Source organism: Mustela nigripes, chromosome 7 (assembly GCF_022355385.1).
Source record: "Mustela nigripes isolate SB6536 chromosome 7, MUSNIG.SB6536, whole genome shotgun sequence".
In the NCBI taxonomy this organism is placed as follows: Eukaryota; Metazoa; Chordata; class Mammalia; order Carnivora; family Mustelidae; genus Mustela; species Mustela nigripes.
In genome coordinates this window covers 14,455,003-14,474,202 of record NC_081563.1, presented here as the reverse complement: position 1 = coordinate 14,474,202, position 19,200 = coordinate 14,455,003, and the positions used below count along the sequence as shown (strand labels likewise).

At 36.4% G+C, this 19,200-nt stretch overlaps 1 protein-coding gene across 3 annotated transcripts in view; it reads left to right on the top strand.

Annotated features, from left to right (window-relative positions):
* Positions 1–14,160, top strand: part of WDR35 (WD repeat domain 35) — a 64,133-nt gene extending 49,973 nt beyond the window's left edge. For 2 of the 3 annotated variants that reach the window (XM_059405188.1, XM_059405187.1), the window contains 11 exons: positions 854–934; positions 3,130–3,266; positions 3,578–3,781; positions 4,675–4,821; positions 5,452–5,584; positions 7,901–8,011; positions 8,889–9,053; positions 9,914–10,054; positions 10,946–11,102; positions 12,746–12,986; positions 13,289–14,160. In XM_059405188.1, coding sequence (XP_059261171.1) covers positions 854–934; positions 3,130–3,266; positions 3,578–3,781; positions 4,675–4,821; positions 5,452–5,584; positions 7,901–8,011; positions 8,889–9,053; positions 9,914–10,054; positions 10,946–11,102; positions 12,746–12,986; positions 13,289–13,439 — 1,668 coding nt within the window. In that variant the 3' untranslated portion in view covers positions 13,440–14,160. The remainder of the gene's footprint in view (positions 1–853; positions 935–3,129; positions 3,267–3,577; positions 3,782–4,674; positions 4,822–5,451; positions 5,585–7,900; positions 8,012–8,888; positions 9,054–9,913; positions 10,055–10,945; positions 11,103–12,745; positions 12,987–13,288) is intronic. The other variant, XM_059405189.1, reaches the window with a different exon arrangement.
* The last annotated feature ends 5,040 nt before the right edge of the window (positions 14,161–19,200 follow it).

Genomic DNA, 19,200 nt, shown 5'->3' with positions numbered 1-19,200 from the left:
TAGATATATACATACATTTTTAAAAAAATTGCATTCTGGTATTACTTCCATTACTAGATGTTATCTTATCCTTTCTTGGAGGTAGTAAGTATATTGAGAGTTTATTTCTTTTTGTTTACCTAATATTTATACCTACTTTTTCTATAGAGATTTAGGGTAGCTACTTTACATTGTAATATGCATTTAATACACTTTTTTTCTATAAGCCTGTATAACAGTAGAATAAGAGACTTGTGTAACAGACTTGTATATTTACATATTGGCAAATTAAATCTTTTTATATAGAAAATCTATCAGGAATGCTCTCTGACTAATGTTACAGAGGATGGACTTTTCCGTATAGTACAAGATTTCTTTGATATATGTGCTTACATACAAATATAGTGTTTGTCAGTTTTATTAAGAATTAAATTTAATGTTGCATTGCATGAATAGTAATTATCTCATGGTATCGGGCACTTCTGGATTGAGAAAAATTGGACTGATATTAGCTGCTATTAGGGAATTAATATTGATTACATAAGGTATAATAATAGTAATGTGGCCATGTAAAGAGCATTTTTTTTTAAACATCTTTATCTTTCAGAGATATGTACTGAAATATTTAGGGGTGAAAATATCATGATGTCTATAAATTTACTTGATTTACTTTAAAATACTTCAGCCAAAAAATTGACTGAAGCATATTTAGCAGATTGTTAATAATTATTTAGATGATGGGCATATGGGTGTTAATGACATTCTTTCTACTTTTCTGTTGGTTTGAAAACATTGGTAATAAAATATAACATCATATATTAAACGAAGGAAAATTTTGTACAATTTAACATAACATTTGTTTTTATCTTTAAAGGAGCCCATTCAGACTTCTGGATATATTTGTAACTTTGAGGATTTAGAAATTAAATCTGTTCTTTTGGATGAGATAATGAAGGTAATTATTAAAAAGCAACAGTGTTTCTGTTGCTAGCTTGGCTGGGATTTCCTTTTTCACCAGACAGTGTAGTGTCCCTGTCAGGAATGTGGATTGAGCCTCCTCTGTCAGTTGCTCCACTTTTAGACAGGTTCCTTCACCTTTCTGAGCTTCATTTTCCTTTCTTGATTACAAGCCTCATTTTTTTTTTTTTTTGCCTCTATAAAATGTGAAAATACTAATACCTATCTTCCAGGATTGTTATTGTATAAGGTAATATGTAAAAAGCACTCACCACAGTGCTAGGATCATGAGCTCAAAAAGTGGTAGCTAGTTGTTGTTGTCCTTGTTTCTATATTATTAGCAGAGGAACTGAAGAAATATTGAAATTTTTGACAATTTAGTGTTTTGTAGTTCTAGGATACTTCCATAGCTTTGTGTTTGCAGGGCCACTATCCTATTTTTTTCAGGCTTTATAAAATAATCCATTTCTGATTCCAGATACCCTTTTGAACATCTACTTTGGCCTTCACTGACCATCTTTTGAGAATTTCTTTCTCTAAAACTGTTTTGAAAAGAGTTTTACCTTCATTTTGTGCAAAGCATTTCCTTTGCATTATGCAAAAGGCACTTACTACCATGCTTCGTAGATATTACATAGACCTCACTTTTAGCTGAAGAAGGCTCTTAGTGGGTAAAATGATTTGCCAAAAGTTCATCTGTTCATTGACTCAGGAAATGCTTACTGGCAGTCTGCACAATGCAGTTCCTGGCCTCAAGTAGAGGGACTGGGAGATAGACAAGAAACTCAGCAACCAGACAAGGCATGGGGGTGCTGTAGTCTCTTTGGCAGTTGTATCCCTTCGGAGGTCTGCAGCGAGAGAGCCCTGGGTCAGTTCTGAGTCAGAGTGATGTGAGTAGCACAGTCGGGTGTTGTCCTAAATGTTTGATGTGTGTTATCTCTTCTAATCCTCACAACTCCAAGGAAGTAAGTTTGATTATTATCTTCATTTGTTTGATGAAGAATTTGAGGCTTGGAGAGATAGACTAATTTGCCAGTGACACCCAGTTAGCAGTAGACAGAGACATGATTTGACTCCAAGTCGTCTGGCTTCAAAGCTGGTGTGTGTAATTGGTAGCACTGGCAGAGATGGGGAAGGGGAGCGGTCATGGGGGAGGTTGGCCCCGGTTGGAAGAGGCCTTGTGTGCCTTCTGTGGAATTTGGACTACATCCTGGAGTCACTGGGGGCGTAAAACAGGAGAGTGACATGATTGGGTTTCTATTTGGGGAAGATGGCCTTGGCTTCCTGGGTGGGCACGGGAGGAGGGGGCACACTGTAACACGTTTTAGAAATACTTGTCACATAGCCAGTGAGCAGTGGCATTGGGATTTAAGCTTAGGTCTGTTTGAATCCAAACCTCATGCTCTTTTCATACTGCTTTCTTTCTGTCTTGTGCCAGGGAGTTCCCGGAGAACTTATTAGCTTCTGAATGCAATAGTTTAGTTGCAGGGTGAGGAGGGGCACACGCAGCTCAGTTCTGGGAACCATTGAGGCGCATGTTTCACTTTTTCTTTTCTTGGAATATGTAGGATATTGGTGAGTTCATTATAACCGTTTGCCCACTAGCTAGCTCTTTCCTGCAAGGCTGGCCTTCAAAAAAATTTTTTTTGGAGGGGCCAGCTTGCAAAATTAAGAAAAGGAAAGAGGTGAGGAAAACGAACCCTTTTTCTTTTATTTGTTTATCTGCTGCCCAGCAGCACAGGGAGCAACAGTTTCATTGCTCCTGGCAAGGAAAGAGTAGATTCATGAGTGAGGAGAGGGGGCTGTGGGTAGAGGCCCTGGCACATGTGTTTTCTGCTCTGATGGAAACCACAGGACTCTGGGCGAGAAGAGGATCGTGGTTCCTGGGACCATGACATTTAAGCGAGGGAAACGAGGCTGCATAATTATAAGACACCCCTTCTTCCACCACGGCCTTTTCCCCGTGGGCAGCCTCATAGCTGCAGGAGGAACTTCACTTGTGGGTTGTGGGTGTTTTCCAGACAACTTGAAAGACCCACACACTGGAATAGCTTTTCTTCCCATTGTGGTTTACAAGGTGGTGCAGTTTGTGTGTGTGTGTGTGTGTGTGTGTGTCTGTTTTATTGTAAAAAAAAGAAACACATGCTCTAAAGGCAGCCATTTGACTGACTTTCTTCTCATGTTTACTTTTAGAATCCCGAACATCCAAACAAGGATTATATAATTAACTTTGAGATCCGGTCCTTGCGAGATAGTCGAGCATTGATCGAGAAGGTTGGAATTGAAGATGCATCTCAATTCATAGAGGACAATCCACACCCCCGACTTTGGTATTTAAAAATAAAAAATCTTCCCAAATGACTGGTGTATGCTTTTAAAGTCTCAGCTCGATTGTCCCCCACTCTTGTAGTAGCCTTCATGGGGGCAGACGCCCATTCCTGCTTTTCTGTTTAAAATATAGAAATTCACTTCAGATGTGGAAGTACTCAAAATGAGCATAATATTAAGTGAAACATGTATAAATGTGTTCGTCGCTTCCCACTGTGTTTGACGGGAAGCAATAGGGATAGTAATTGAATTTAGTTCAAGACCTGTTTATCTGTAATTGTAATAAGCTTCTCTGTTTCTTTTTGTAATGAAGGCGCCTACTGGCTGAAGCAGCTCTTCAGAAACTGGATTTGCACACTGCAGAGCAAGCATTTGTGCGCTGCAAAGATTACCAGGGCATCAAGTTTGTGAAGCGTCTGGGCAACCTGCAGAGTGAGTCCATGAAGCAGGCGGAAGTTGCTGCCTACTTCGGCAGGTTTGAAGAGGCAGAAAGAATGTATCTTGATATGGACAGAAGGTAAGTCAGGAAGGTACAGGCTCCCTGAATGCTTCGGCATTCATGATCTTCTTGTGCAAATGAGGAAGGTACCGTAGACTAAATGTATCATACCATTTCTTTGGAAAATAATTTCAGTTTGAATGACTGGCTGGAGATTCCACAAGCCCCACATTAATTTACATTTTGTAATTTGGAGGCCGTTTTCTTTTCTATTTTTACATACATTAATGACTGACCATGGATTTTTTTCATTTGGTAGGAAAAACACAAGTAGGTTTTCATTTGGTAGGAAAACATAAGACTACATTGACTGGGGGCTTTTATCCTCTATTACGCAGCCCAATAGTTGGGTTTTCTTTTTTCGTTTAGGCCTTTATTTAAGTTTCTGTCAAGGAGTCAAGTTTGTCAAGGAGCATGAAATAAAAATGAATGGTACTTAGGGATTGGTTTTTATTCCTATGTTTATTTTAGACTTACATAAGATAACGTCTGAATTTCATTTCAGCTGTAAACATTACGTCTAATGTTTATTAATATTATTTGTACTTCCAGGGGATACCTAATACAGCACAAGCCCTGAAAAGAAAGATAAAACCAAATGTGTTTATAAGTGTGGTTTTTAAATAAGCCTCATTATGTCTATGAGATTGATGAAAAGAAATGATTAGTATTTAAATCATTATTTGGCTAGGAAATTGGAATTCTAAGAAAATACAAGGCAGGAAATCATGTTCTTTACCCTATTTCGGGTTTCCCCCATTGCTTCTTTCCTGGTTAAGTTTCTAAAGTGTTTGGCAACGTACATTGTCTGTCAGTTCACTGCTGTGTATTCTTGTTCCTTGGAATTGAACCTGGACATGGTGAGCAGTTGTTAAATTATTTGTCAAATGAACAGATGTTGTCATTTGTAGAGATCTTGCTATTGGCCTTCGGCTGAAATTGGGGGATTGGTTTAGAGTACTGCAGCTCCTGAAAACTGGATCTGGTGATGCAGATGACACTCTCCTAGAACAAGCCCACAACGCCATCGGAGACTACTTTGCTGATCGACAAAAATGGTGGGTAACCTATGGGGACCACCTTCTCCATTCAGGCGGCACTTAATATGGTAGCTGCCCGGGTAATTCCTTGTGATGCTGGGGATATCGAAGGCCGCCCTCCCAGATCCTAAAATTCAAACAGCTTTGGATCCACACTGAGGAGCTAGAGATCCTTTGCAGTTTTCATACTCAAAAAATGTGTGCCTAGCTTCAGGCCGCCTTCTACTATTTAAGACCACAGTGTGCATTTCAGAGACATTATATGATTTACTTCTGAAAAAGGTATAAAAAATATTTTATATTTGGTTGTTTTATTGTAGATTGTTTTCAGCCATCATTGACTTTGATTCTGAAGTTTTCATTTTAATCAATATGCTTATTTATTTACGTCAGTGTTTGGAACCTGTATATCAGATTACAGCAGTATTTCTTAAGAATATCCAAAGGATGTTGCAGCTAAAATATGCTTCACAGTCGTTAGACTTTTTTCCCCTGCACTTTATATGCTTCAAAGACATACAGTAACTGAAAGTGGTCACTAGAGTAATACTAGTAATTCTAATGAAGGAACATTTTTGGTGAAAATGCTTATTTACCAGGAGATTCACATTAATTTTAAAAGTTTTTGCTTTTTAAAATTTTCTGTAGGTTGAATGCTGTACAATATTACGTACAAGGCCGGAACCAGGAACGTCTAGCTGAATGTTATTATATGTTGGAAGATTATGAAGGATTGGAGAATCTTGCCAGTTCACTTCCAGAAAACCACAAGTTGCTTCCAGTAGGTATTACAAATTGTAGTTTTTAGAGTTGTTAGGTTATTTTATAAGGTTTTTATGTTACAGTCAGGAAACATCCCCTGCCACGAAGAAAATTTAAAATGAATCTATAATCTTATAGTTTCTTAGATGTGGAATGATATTTTTAATTGTTTGAATAATATGTCAGTATTATAGAATGCTTGAAAATGGAGGGAAAATTAGTCATATTTCCACAATTTAACATGTTCACAATATTATCTAGTCTTATCAGTTTTATAAAATTGCTTTTAAAGTTAACTGAACAATGGAGGGCATGTATTACATGGAGCACTGGGTGTGGTGCATTGACAATTAATTCTGGAACACTGAAAAGAAATAAAATTTTTAAAAAAAGTAAAGTTAGCTGAACACATGAAATATTTCCAGCAAAAATGATTTCTTGTTAGATATTTGCTTCAAAATGATCTGAGCTGTGTATGTATATATTTGAAATTTGCTATAACAAAAGTTTAAAAAGATAGCTTGACTTTTATTAGGTTATATTAACAATAAAGTATTTAATGTTAAAAGAAACAAAAGGCAGAGTTTTGTGGAACTTTGTTTCAAATGTTCTTTTTAAGCGTCTTAATTGCTGAATGGTGTTAATGAGTTTATATTTTATTTGTTTTAGCTAAAATGTAAATTACTGAGTTGTAAAATACCTGTAGAGTTAGCCTCTCTCAGCTACAGGGTCTAGACATATGTCGGTTGTGAGTTCTAACTCAAAAATTTTGTCAATTAATAGATGAGTGAGTAGTAGAAATATGATAATTTGGTTTTCTCTATTGTGAATCAGAGCAGTTATCCCTGTAATAATGGCATTTTCAGGTACCTTTTTTCTCAGTCCTGTGCTTTCTTGAGTAGGAGAGAAACTGAAATTACTTAAAACCCTGGGTATTAGGACAGTGTATCCTACATAAATGTCATCAGTTAGGTGTGTCCGATGATGCAAAGAAGAATGTTGCTATAGAATATCCAGAAAAGTATTCTTATTGAGTAAATACTAAGTAATTATAGCTATAGATAATAATTAAATAATTAAAATGATTAAAAAGTTTTAGTAGTGCAAATTTTAAAATCACGTTTTTGGAGGAGCTTTTTAATAATATGGTAAAATATGGTATAATTTTTTTTTTAGTATTGTAAACTTTAAATCAAGTTTTTGGAGGAGTTTTTAATAATATGGTAAAATGTACATACTATTTAAGTGGGGAATTCAGGGTGCAGAACTGTATATAAGACGGTCATGATGCTTAGAGCAGCTCACACATACATACAGTTTTATAGGACAAAGATGTTAGGAGATAACATCAGACTATTGAGATAGATTTCCTATGGGTAGTAAGATTATGAGTAACTTTACATTTTTGTACTTTCTTTTTTTTTTTTTTTTTTACTGTGAGAATGTGTAACTTTATAACCAGAAAAATACAAATATTATTTTTAAAAAGATAATTGGATCCAAAATGTACTTTTATGATTTTCCCCATATAATTTTTTTTTTTTTTTTAGATTTTATTTGTTTATTTGACAGAGATCACAAGTAGGCAGAGAGAGAGGCTCAGGCTCCCTGCTGAGCAGATGTGGGGCTTGATCCCAGGACCTAGGGATCATTATGTCAGTTGAAGGCAGAGGCTTTAATTTAACCCACTGAGCCACCCAGGCGCCCCACCCCAAATATTTTAGAAATGAGAGTAGGGAGAGAAAAGCTCTGAGTAAGTAGATATTCAGAAAGAAAAAGAAAATTGATTTTCTGAAAGTGGAGTGTAAGCCAGATGGGTATGGTCGGCTTTTGTTGTGGTCTCCCTCCTCACCACTGCCTTGCAAGGGAGCTCTGTTTTGGATCTAGCTTCCTGAACTAACGAATGGCCGGCTTGTCTGGGGTGTTTCTTTGGAGAGGTATGTGAAAGTGCTGTGAATGTGAGATTTCCCTGAAGCCTCTAACGACGACCATTGATTATACCATCGGTTGCTCTAAATGTGTTTTTCACACAGTGGTATGGAGTTTGTTCCAGAACCTGACATTTCTGTAAAGTTGCTACTATACTGGGAGAAGGAAAGAGTGCAGTAAGCTCAGGACCTGGTTAAAATTCAAATCTGCGGCGTGAGCCAGCGAAACACTGGTTTTTTAGCATCCTTTCTGGTTTGTAGCCTCTGTCCCTGTGTATGTTTCAATGAAAAATGACTGTAACCACCAGTCAATTTAATACTCATATGTCCCTGTGGAGTTTTGTAAATGAAAATATAAGTGATTTCCTTGGTCTATGAAATCTGAGAGTAATGTTCTGTCCTTACAGGAAATAGCACAGATGTTTGTGAGGGTTGGAATGTGTGAACAAGCAGTGACTGCATTTTTGAAGTGTAATCAGCCAAAGGCAGCGGTAGATACCTGTGTACATCTCAACCAAGTAAGGAACTGAAAACTGAAGTCCCTGTTCATCTTCTGAGGCTGTTGCCAGTGTGGGTTGAGGTGAATTTTGTGAAAGGAGCTAGATACACTCTTACTTTGCTGAGGACCTAGAAAATGTTGGAGTTTGCACTTACCTCTTGAAGTGCTACCATTAAGGGTGACCTGCTCATAACTAACTCAATATGGGGACAAACCCTATGCTGCTAGTCTGGCAAGTTCTTGTCTGGAAGTAATTTCATAATCTGTATTTTATTAGGGTTTTGTTTCCAAAGAAGGACTAGTTGATGGTCATTGCAAGAGGAAGGAATTGGGTTACCTTATCAATATTTATTTTGGCAAATCTATTTTCCTGTCTCTTTTTAGAAAACATATATTTGGTATTTTTAAGAGCTGGAATTTAACTAAAAGTGCAGAATTGTGGAAATTGCTGAATATCAGTGTATTTTTTTAAGTATTGAAGTATTTTATAAAGCTCCATTTACTTTTTAAAAGTAACTTTTAAATGTTAAATCTGATAGAAGATTTTCTTAACTGATTACCTGTCTTGTTTTACTGTAAGCAAATGTAGTTTTACTTACTCCTTCTTGGTGCAAAACTGAATTATAATATGATTATAAACTTCGAAGTTTTCCTTTTTCGATGTATTTCCTATGTAAATCAAAATCTTATATCATTTAATCATTTTGACACACATTTAACTTATAGAATCTATAGTTGCTCTGATTTTAATTAAACTTATTAAAAAATAGCAGTTTTTAAAAATTTTTGATGTAGTATTTTTAATTACTGCAAACTTAAAGCTTTATTATATGAACTTGATGACATCTGTGACTATAAATGTTTGGGTAACTGAATGGTATATTTTTCCCCTCTAGTGGAACAAAGCTGTTGAATTAGCTAAAAATCATAGTATGAAAGAAATTGGGTCCCTGTTAGCGAGGTATGCATCTCATTTATTGGAAAAGAATAAAACTCTTGATGCCATAGAACTCTATCGGAAAGCCAATTACTTTTATGATGCTGCTAAACTGATGTTTAAGGTAATATAATAATCTTGGTAAGTCTGTGATATGTTCTAGTTACCAATGTTTTCTTGTGTATTAAAGAAAACATTTTCCATTTTCTTTGAAAACAAATTCTTGTGATAGCAAAATCCCTCTGGTTTTATTACTGCTATATCTATGTGTTATCTTAGTGTTGTTACTTTTTACTAAAAAGTCTGTTTATTAGTGTTAGCACCTTATTGGTACCTAAACAATTGAATATTAATCCTGAAGTTAACAAAGAGTTACAGAATTTTCAAGGACCATAAAGTATAAATTCCCTTAACTAGGAATTAAATCCTGTTGATAATAGAATTTTGAGTCCTTTTAAATGTACACATTTTAAAGACATTACATTTTTTCATAATATGCATTTGGAGGGAAGACGACTAGTACGTGGTAATGTATGCAAAATTTACATCGTGTTCTATTTTTTCCCCTTTGAGTTAATGAAAAAGGGAAGGGAAAACTAAAGTTTTCTAAATAAATCTTCATTTCAGAAGGCTGTACCATGTTAAAGTCCTGTTATTTCAGTATACTTGGAACATCACTTATAAAATCTCATGGAAAATGCTTACCCCTTCCATGAAAACTTTCTTCATTGTGACTTAAGAGCATTTGTAATTTTCTGAGATTGTTATATGAGTCGTAACTCCATGGCCAAATGCTAAGGAAAAAATGGAGTCCTTAATAAGCTAAAGAGAAGAATGTGGGTTTTAAAATATTTATCATAAATGGGTGGTACTTATGTTCCATCCACTGGTTTTCTCTTTTTATTAAAGATCAAATTTCAGAAATGATTATATAAATATAAGTTGATTAAGGAATGTCGTCCCATATTCTTTAAATGTTTAAAGATTGCAGATGAAGAGGCAAAGAAAAGAACCAAACCGTTACGTGTCAAGAAGTTGTATGTCCTATCAGCTTTACTCATAGAACAATACCATGAACAAATGAAAAATGCCCAAAGAGGAAAAGTTAAAGGAAAGAGCTCAGAGGTAAGGTAGAATGCCACAGAACATGAAATCACCTCATGTGTTTAAGGGAAAAAAACAACAACAATCAATCAAACTTCTCTTTATGGACAGGCCATTTAATTTGCTTGTCTGCATTTATTTTCCTAAATGGGAGGAGAAAAAGGAATGACTGACTTGGAATTAATACTCAATTTAGAAATTTCCACTTAGGAGTACTGAAAATGTTTTCTGCAAGACTAATCTGTAGCCTTTGCTTTCTAACCAGTGAGTTTTAGAAACTTTCCTAGAATATGTGTATTATTTTAGGTATAATGAATCTCTTATTAAATTAAAGTTTATACTCCATTCCGTTTTCAAATTTGACCACATCATGGGTCATGGTGTATTGTGTGTTGGATCACCACGAGGTACACTTTTACTGTCTTACAGTTTTGTCAGCTACACCTGAGTAAAGCTGAAAGAAAAATTTTTTTAAATATATGTTTTTAAGATCTTATGTATTTATTTGTCAGAGAGAGAGAGAGAGAGAGAGAGAGAGAGCGCGCACACAAGCACAGGCAGGCAGAGTGGCAGCAGAGGCAGAGGGAGAAGGCAGAGAGAGGAGCAGGCTCCCTGCCGAGCAAGGAGCCCAATATGGGACTCGATCCCAGGACTCTGGGATCATGACCTGAGCTGAAGGCAGCCGCTTAACCAACTGAGCCATCCAGGCGTCCCAAGCTGAAAGAAAATTTTGATGATACTGGCTTAAAAAAGATGAATTCTAATGGGGAAGTTAAATCTGTAATGATAGTTTTATAGTGATAAAATCTGCTTACTTGGGTATTTTAATGTATAACCATTTCAGAAGCTGTCTTTATTGGAATGACAGTCATGGTTGTGCTGACAGAAAATGTGGGTCTGCTTGACTCATAGGCCACTTCTGCTTTGGCTGGTTTGCTGGAAGAGGAAGTTCTGTCTACAACTAGTCGTTTCACAGATAATGCTTGGAGAGGGGCCGAGGCTTACCACTTCTATATACTTGCCCAGAGGCAGCTCTACGAGGGATATGTTGACACTGCACTGAAGACAGGTGGGCATATGACCGAAGGTAGAGAATATGTGTAAAAATGATCACTTGAATATGAAGGGCCAGCTCCTTCAGTTTGCCCATATGTTAATTTCAATAACACTTTTATCTATGGGTTTATTTTCGTGTTTGAAATTCGCTATCTGTAATTTGTTTTGAAGCACTTTAAATTTTTTTTAATACATAAAAAGTAATAATTATGGTTCACATTAAAATCAGGAGTTTGAGATAAGCAAAAAAACTGTCTGTAGCATTCACTATTCTATTCATTTAAAGTTAAACACATAATAGCTCAGTCCATATGCTTTTGAACATATATCTAGTTTTTGTTTGTTTTGCTTTTTAAATAATATTAGGAGTATAACAGGCCATACTTTTATGTCCTTTTTGAAAAACATTGATAAGATATTTCCATATTAATAGCTTTCCATAGTATTTGCTTTTTTTTAATTAAAATGACACTGATGTAAAAAAAAAAATGATATGTAACAATTTAAGTCAAAACAGAAAAAAATACAAAGAAAAAGGTAAAATAATCTAATAACTTGTAAAATAATCTTCTAACTTTGACAAAATGATTGCTAACATTTAGATGAACTTCCTTTTAGACATTTCTTCATGCCTACAAAATTGTAGATAGTTTTCCTTAAAATAATATTATTCATGTTGTTCAGGAGCTTGCTTTATACCCTGTGGTATATGTTGCAGTCATGTTTCCATGTTGACAAACAGAGATCTGTGTTATCATTTGTATTAGCAAGGGGACTGTAAAGCTTTTTTAAATTGGTTATTATACACAGGAACCATTTTTGTTTTTGTATATTTATAACTGACCTTCACTTAATTTTAACTAATTGCTATGTGGTATAACTTATGCAGTTATGTTTAAAATGGTTGTATTTTATATAACTTATGCACAATTTCTAGACTTATAAGGAGAATTAGAACTTTAGCTTGAGAGTTTTCACCTACTGGATGAAGAAATCCATATACATTCTATTAATTCTGCAATATATTTTAAAGAAAGATTGTATCTCTAGCATAGAAAAGGTGAAAATGAGATATGGCAGCTGTCAAAATAAATTTTCTGAACTGACAACTTAATAGGCTCATTGTCACTTCCTTTTTTCTCAATGTTCTGTTGTTTTGGTAAGATAAGCAAAAAAAAAAAAATCTGTTCAAAGACATGCAAAGAAAAAACATGATTTCATGGTGCTTTGCTTTTTTACCAAAAGGAAACATGATATTATCTTGAAAATTATGACTAACAGTATAATATTAATTTACTTTTTCTGGAAGGCCACAGAAATTTCTAATATATTTATATGAAAAAAAGATATGTTTTGACAACAATTTTTATTTTTTTGTCTGCGTGTGTACTTTAACCAGTACAGCATGTGAGTCATTTGATGGTGTTGAGTTTTGTGGCACCTGAGCTGTTGGCTAGCGTTACAGAACTGTGAGATCACATAACTTACTTCCTTCTACCAGTCCTTGCTAGTCCTTTGAACGCCCGCCATTGCTTTTTTTTTTTCCGTAAAAGTTCATGTAGGTTAAACTAACACAGCTTAACATAGATTCTTTTTCCATGCATGATCATGATAGTATGATTACTTTCCAAAATCTAAATTGTCCTCTTTTATTAGCCCTTCACCTGAGAGACTATGAAGACATCATCCCCGCCGTTGAGATCTACTCTCTGTTGGCGCTCTGCGCTTGTGCCAGTAGAGCTTTTGGTACTTGTTCAAAAGCTTTTATTAAACTGGAATCTTTAGAGACCCTCAGTTCAGAGCAAAAACAGCAATATGAAGATCTTGCTTTAGAAATCTTCACGAAGCATACTCCAAAAGATAATAGAAAATCTGAATTGGACAGCCTTCTTGAAGGGTAGGCTGATTGTAATTAACGTGTATCATTCATCCAATTAGAAGTTGGCATTTCTGTAAGTTTAATAGTGTGATATAATACTATAAGCACTGAATTTTGAAGTAATTTTCTTAAGATTATACCCTATGTTATTTAGTCTTCTAAGTATATTAATGCTTTATTTTCTCATCGTAAGAAAAGTTTTTAATTGAAACTTGCCTGGAGATGTTTCTTTCATTCCTAAATTTTTTAAGTGTAATAAGTAGTTTAAGTAATTAGAAGTTTTAAAGTATAATTCATCATTTTTCTCCTTGTTTTTACAGAGGGGAAGGGAAACTGCCAACCTGTGTTGCCACGGGAAGCCCAATCACCGAGTACCAATTCTGGATGTGCAGCGTGTGCAAGCACTGTGTGCTGGCACAGGAAATAAGTAACTACAACTTCTGTCCCTTATGCCATAGTTCAGTGGGATAAAGAAATGACAGATTCCTCTGTCTGTAAAATACATGTAGCATATATCCATAGCTGTGACGGTATATATAATGATGGGTTTTCATACATTTTATATGAAAACCAGCATCATTATTTCATAGTTGTGTTGTTACACAAAATCATATGTATACATAATACATACACATATATATATCATACAGATGTTATATATACATAACATAATTTTGTGTAAATATACTGCTATGAAATAATGATGCTGATTTTCATATAAAACATATGGAAATCAGTCTTATTTCCTATCTTTCTGTTATGATTACATGATAACTATGAAAATATTCCAAATAAGAAGTTTTTCTCACCGTTTCAGGCTTACTGACTCATCAGAAACCTTGGTAGGGTTAGGTGATGAGAAAGCGGGAGTGGGGCAAAGTTGAATGTAGGGAATTGACATAATCTGTATTAGAAGGTTAAACAATTGTAATATTAAAATGATCTCTATTGTTAGCTGTGTTTCATTAAATAAGTATCAAATGTCTTCTATATTTTATTTTCAGAAGTGAGAAGGCACTTTAAGCTATTTTTTTATGATTTTGATTGTTTCTAATAGCCTATTTTTTTATATAGCCTTTCCTTTTTTATCTACCCTTTTGGCCTCATCTGAGAGATGGCATTTAACGTGACTCTGTATTGTGCAGAAAACTTGGCTCTTTTTATAATGATAAAATTTATACAACAACATCCATTTTGTAGTTACAGTTTTAGTTAAAATATTGTCTCTAAGCAGGGCCCTTTCTTTAAACAACTCTAGGGTGCGGGGAATGATTCTTTCTGGGTCATGTGTCTGTTATGACTTATCATCATTAATTAAAAAAGAAAAAATGGTAACCAGCAATGATCTGTGTATGTAACTAACAGCCTTCTCTATTTATTTCTCATGAAATTCGTCCTTTCATTTTTGCGGCTGCAGGCTAAGCTCGAGCTCTGTGTCATCACCATTATTTGCTCAAGTTTGGCTGATGCTTAGTAGAGGTAATGAGTAAAAATATGCTGCATTGCTATTGCAGCTGTGATACGTAGGTTAGTCACCTCTCTCAAAGTGCTATGTGTTGGGTGCTTTAAAGACAAATTAAGCCCGTTGCAGATTGAGAATAGTGAGTTCAGAGAAGAGGTTTAGAGCCTAGATGAGCTTTTGGCAGTGAACTCATATGCCTAAATAAAACGAGAGGACCAGAAGTCTTAGAAGTCTCTGTCTGTGTTCAAGGGCCTTGTGGGAAGTTACCATAATGCAATGTTAGCCTCCAAATATACTACGAAGCAAGCCATTCTAGAAGTCATGGAGCAGAAGAGGGTACAGACCAATGGAGATGCTTTAAATAACATGGTTTATTGAATCAATTTGAAGTGCACGGTGATGGACAAGGAGAAAGTGACTGGGCAGATTAACACTGGTGTTAGGGTAAGGTGTCAGTGGGGTAGAAAGATTATATTACCTGAATCCTGAGTTATGTTCTGTTCTTGTGTCCCGACTCCCATTCTGCCCAGTCAGCTCCCCGCCACCCCCCTGCCCTGCCCAATAGTATGGTTATAAAGAGGAGTGGAGCTGAGGTTTGATCCACGTGACCCAGTCATATGGAATGTGCCTGAAGCTAGTGATGGACACTTGCTCTATAGAAGAGGCCATGGGGCAAGTATACCAGGTCACAGCCGCAGGTTGCCAGTCTGCTGAGCGGTCATGGATTTGATTGGATTGTATTTCTTGGGCAGAGGACTGGCCAGAGTAAGTGTCACCAATGGCTAATTATATCAAGATCTCACACATATCGAACGCTTTATAGGTCTTTTGCATATTAGTGTGTCATGAATAGTATGTTGGTTGCCTTTATATTTTCAGTGCCTCTTTAAAATTTTTTTTTTTTTACTTTTTTTTTTTTAAATTTATTTGACAGAGAGATCATAGGTAGGCAGAGAGCCAGGCAGAGAGGAGGAAGCAAGCTCCCTGCTGAGCAGAGAGCCCAATGCGGGGCTTGATCCCAGGACCCCGTGATCATGACCTGAGCTGAAGGCAGAGGCTCAACCCACTGAGCCACCCAGGTGCCCCTTCAGTGCCTCTTTAATATGAGGTATGGTCAAACATTCATAGTCTACTTACTTTGTCTAACACACCCCATAAATTACCTACTTATTAAGTTTAACACAGTTTCATCTAACTGATTTGTTTTCTTCTATGACTAGTACAGGATATTCTTCCAGATTAGAAAATCACATACTAGGGGCGCCTGGGTGGCTCAGTGGTTTAAAGCCTCTGCCTTTGGCTCAGGTCATGATCCCGGGGTCCTGGGATCGAGCCCCGCATCGGGCTCTCTGCTCAGCAGGGAGCCTGCTTCCTCCTCTCTCTCTGCCTGCCTCTCTGCCTACTTGTGATCTCTGTCTGTCGAATAAAAAAATTTTAAAAAATCTTAAAAAAAAAAAAGAAAATCACATACTAACAAAAGGATCAACCCTAGGGAATATATCTCCTGTTGAATGTAATTACATCTTTTTTTTTTTTTAAGATGCATTTATTTATTTGAGACAGAGAGGGAGGGAGCATGAGTGGGAGGGACAGAGGGAGAGGAAGAGAGAGTCTTTCTTTTTTAAATTATTTTTATTAACATATAATGTAGTATTTGCCCCAGGGATACAGGTCTGTGAATCAACAGGCTTATACATTTCACACCACTCACCATAGCCCATACCCTCCCCAATGTCCATAACCCCACCCCCCTATTCCCTATTCCCCCACCCCTAGCAATGCTCAGTTTGTTTAGTGAGATTAAGAGTCTCTTATGGTCTGTTTCCCTCCCAATCTCATCTTGTTTCATTTTTCCCTTCCCTACCCCTCCCCCACAACTCCCCCACCCTGCCTCTCAAATTCCTCATATCAGAGAGATCATAATTGTCTTTTTCTGGTTGACTTATTTCGCTCAGCATAATACCCTCTAGTTCCATCCATGTCGTTGCAAATGGCAAGATTTCATTTCTTTCTTTTTTTAAAGATTTTATTTATTTGACATCGAGATCACAAGTAGGCAGAGAGGCAGGCAGAGATAGATGAGGAAGCAGGCTCCCTGCTGAGCAGAGAGCCCGATGCGGGGCTTGACCTGAGCCGAAGGCAGAGGCTTTAACCCACTGAGCCACCCAGGTGCCCCAAGATTTCATTTCTTTTGATGGCTGCATAGTATTCCTGTGTGTGTGTGTGTATCACATCTTCTTTATCCATTCATCTTTTGATGGACATCTAGGTTCTTTCCATAGTTTGGCTATTGTGGACATTGCTGCTATAAACATTTGGGTGCACATGCCCCTTTGGATCATTATGTTAGTATCTTTAGGGTAAATACCCAGTAGTGCCATTGCTGGGTCATAGGGTAGCTCTATTTTCAACTTTTTGAGGAATCTCCGTGTTGTTTTCCAGAGTGGCTGCACCAGCTTGCAGTCCTACCAACAGTGGAGGAGGGTTCCCCTTTCTCTGCATCCTTGCCAGCATCTGTCCTTTCCTGACTTGTTAATTTTAGCCATTCTGACTGGCGTGAGGTGGTATTTCATTGTGGTTTTGATTTGTATTTCCCTGAAGCTGAGTGATGTGGAGCACTTTTTCATGTGTCTGTTGGCCATTTGGATGTCTTCTTTGTAGAAATGTCTGTTCATATCTTCTGCCCATTTCTTGATTGGGTTCTTTGTTCTTTGGGTGTTGAGTTTGTTAAGTTCTTTATAGATTTTGGATACTAGCCCTTTATCTGATATGTCATTTGCGAATATCTGGGAGAGAGTCTTAAGCAGACTCCACACTGAGTACAAAGCCCTTCATGGGACTTGATCTCATGACCCCGAGATCGTGATCTGAGTGGAAACTAAGAGTTACATGCTCACTGGACTGTGCCCCTTACTTACATCTTTCTATAAACTTTCTCTTTTCAGGATAAAACTATTCTCTGCTTCATCAGTGGAAGAGAAAATCTTAAGGATGTAGGGTGAAGGATTCCTTCATGCAGAAGGACTGCATGTTCAGAGTTCTGATTCTTAGTCCATGGTCTAATTCCTGATACATCTTTCTCTTTTTCCTTTCCCATCCCAGGAATCAGCTGAGTACTTGGTTAGATTGTCTTTCCTCTAGACCTTACTGTACTTGTTGATTACATTCCCAGTTGCTCCAATTCCAAAATCAGCTGTTAGCTCCTCAGGCCTTTCCTAACATATTTTTGGGAACTCTCTTTTGGAGACTTCTTATTTGCCACGAATTCCATGTTGCTTGAACCCTAGAATTTTTCTTCCAACAAATTATTTCAGATAGATTCTGAGTTGCTGTCACTACCTCTTGTTCAGTTTAATTCAGAAACCACAGTCCCTGAAAACAACTGTTAAACTTTGTATACCTAATTATCATATATGTAGATGTATGTGTACAGACATATCTTTTATATTATTGTGACAGCTTATGCCTGTTTGGTATTTATACCTCTGGAAGTTTTAGTGATCTGCCGTAATATCTTGGGGACTTTTGTCTTGCTTAAAAATAGTACTAGGGAAAGACCTCTAGTATGAGTTGACCTAATTCAGTTTGTTCAGCATGAAGGAAATTTCAGGATAACCCACCAACAAACTCTGTCCTGATGAAAGGAGCAAACAGAAGTAAAATTGTCTGTATGTAACAAATAGTTGGGGAGAAGTTGGGCAAAATGAAGCATATATTGAAGACATACAATGAAGCAGTTATATTGTTTCTCTTCCTGTAAGAAGCATGTCTGACTCCATTTAAGTAATGCCGAGTTGTTCTTTATCACAAAACTTGGCCTGAATTATGTGAAATTTCAAAACAGAATTATATTACATTTCAGAGTTTCAGAATACTTTGATAGGTCAAAGTATTGAGATGATGGGACTGATAAAGTTTGTAGTGATAAGCAGTGTGTTTATCAAGCAACCAAATAACATTGTTGACCTATCATGCACAAATGCTGATTTTATTACTTTTTTTTTCTAAAATACATTTTGAAATGATCTTTTTGTATTCTAAAAGCTGAGATTTTAGGTTTTGTGTGGCATTCAGTAAAAAAAAAAATAAGTATTGAAGGAAAAATGACTTGTATTTATTCTGTTTCCTTTATCTATAACTTAAGGATAACATGGTATTTGTTTTGATTTAAATGTTCTGGTGGGGGTTGGTTAGGAAAGTGTTGGGCTTCAGAGTGGACAAGGGAGAAAGAGACAAGGAGGTCCAGTAGATGTATAATGTCATATTTTGCTACCAAACAGAAAAAACAACTTAGAAAGGTAATCGGTAAATGTCAGATAACTGGAGATTGCAGTGAATTACTCTAGAAGTCATACAGAGTTCTCATTTAGAAATGGGGAGAAATTATTTTAGCAGACTTGTAAGAGAACATGGGAAGTACTTATCTGATAATGTTGTAGCTCCAAAATATTGCTACTGAGCTTCTAAAATGAAAATGACAATATTATGTTGCCCCCTACTGTCTATTCTTATGATTATTCTCAAGTTATTTTTAAAGAAATTATTTTTTGAAAATAAACATTTTTATTTATTTTTTAATTTTTATTTATTTATTTTTAAAGATTTTATTTATTTATTTGACAGAGAGATTACAAGTAGGCAGAGAGGCAGGCAGAGAGAGAGAGGAGGAAGCAGGCTCGCTGCTGAGCAGAGAGCCCGATGTGGGACTCGATCCCAGGACCCTGAGATCATGACCTGAGCCAAGGCAGCAGCTTAACCCACTGAGCCACC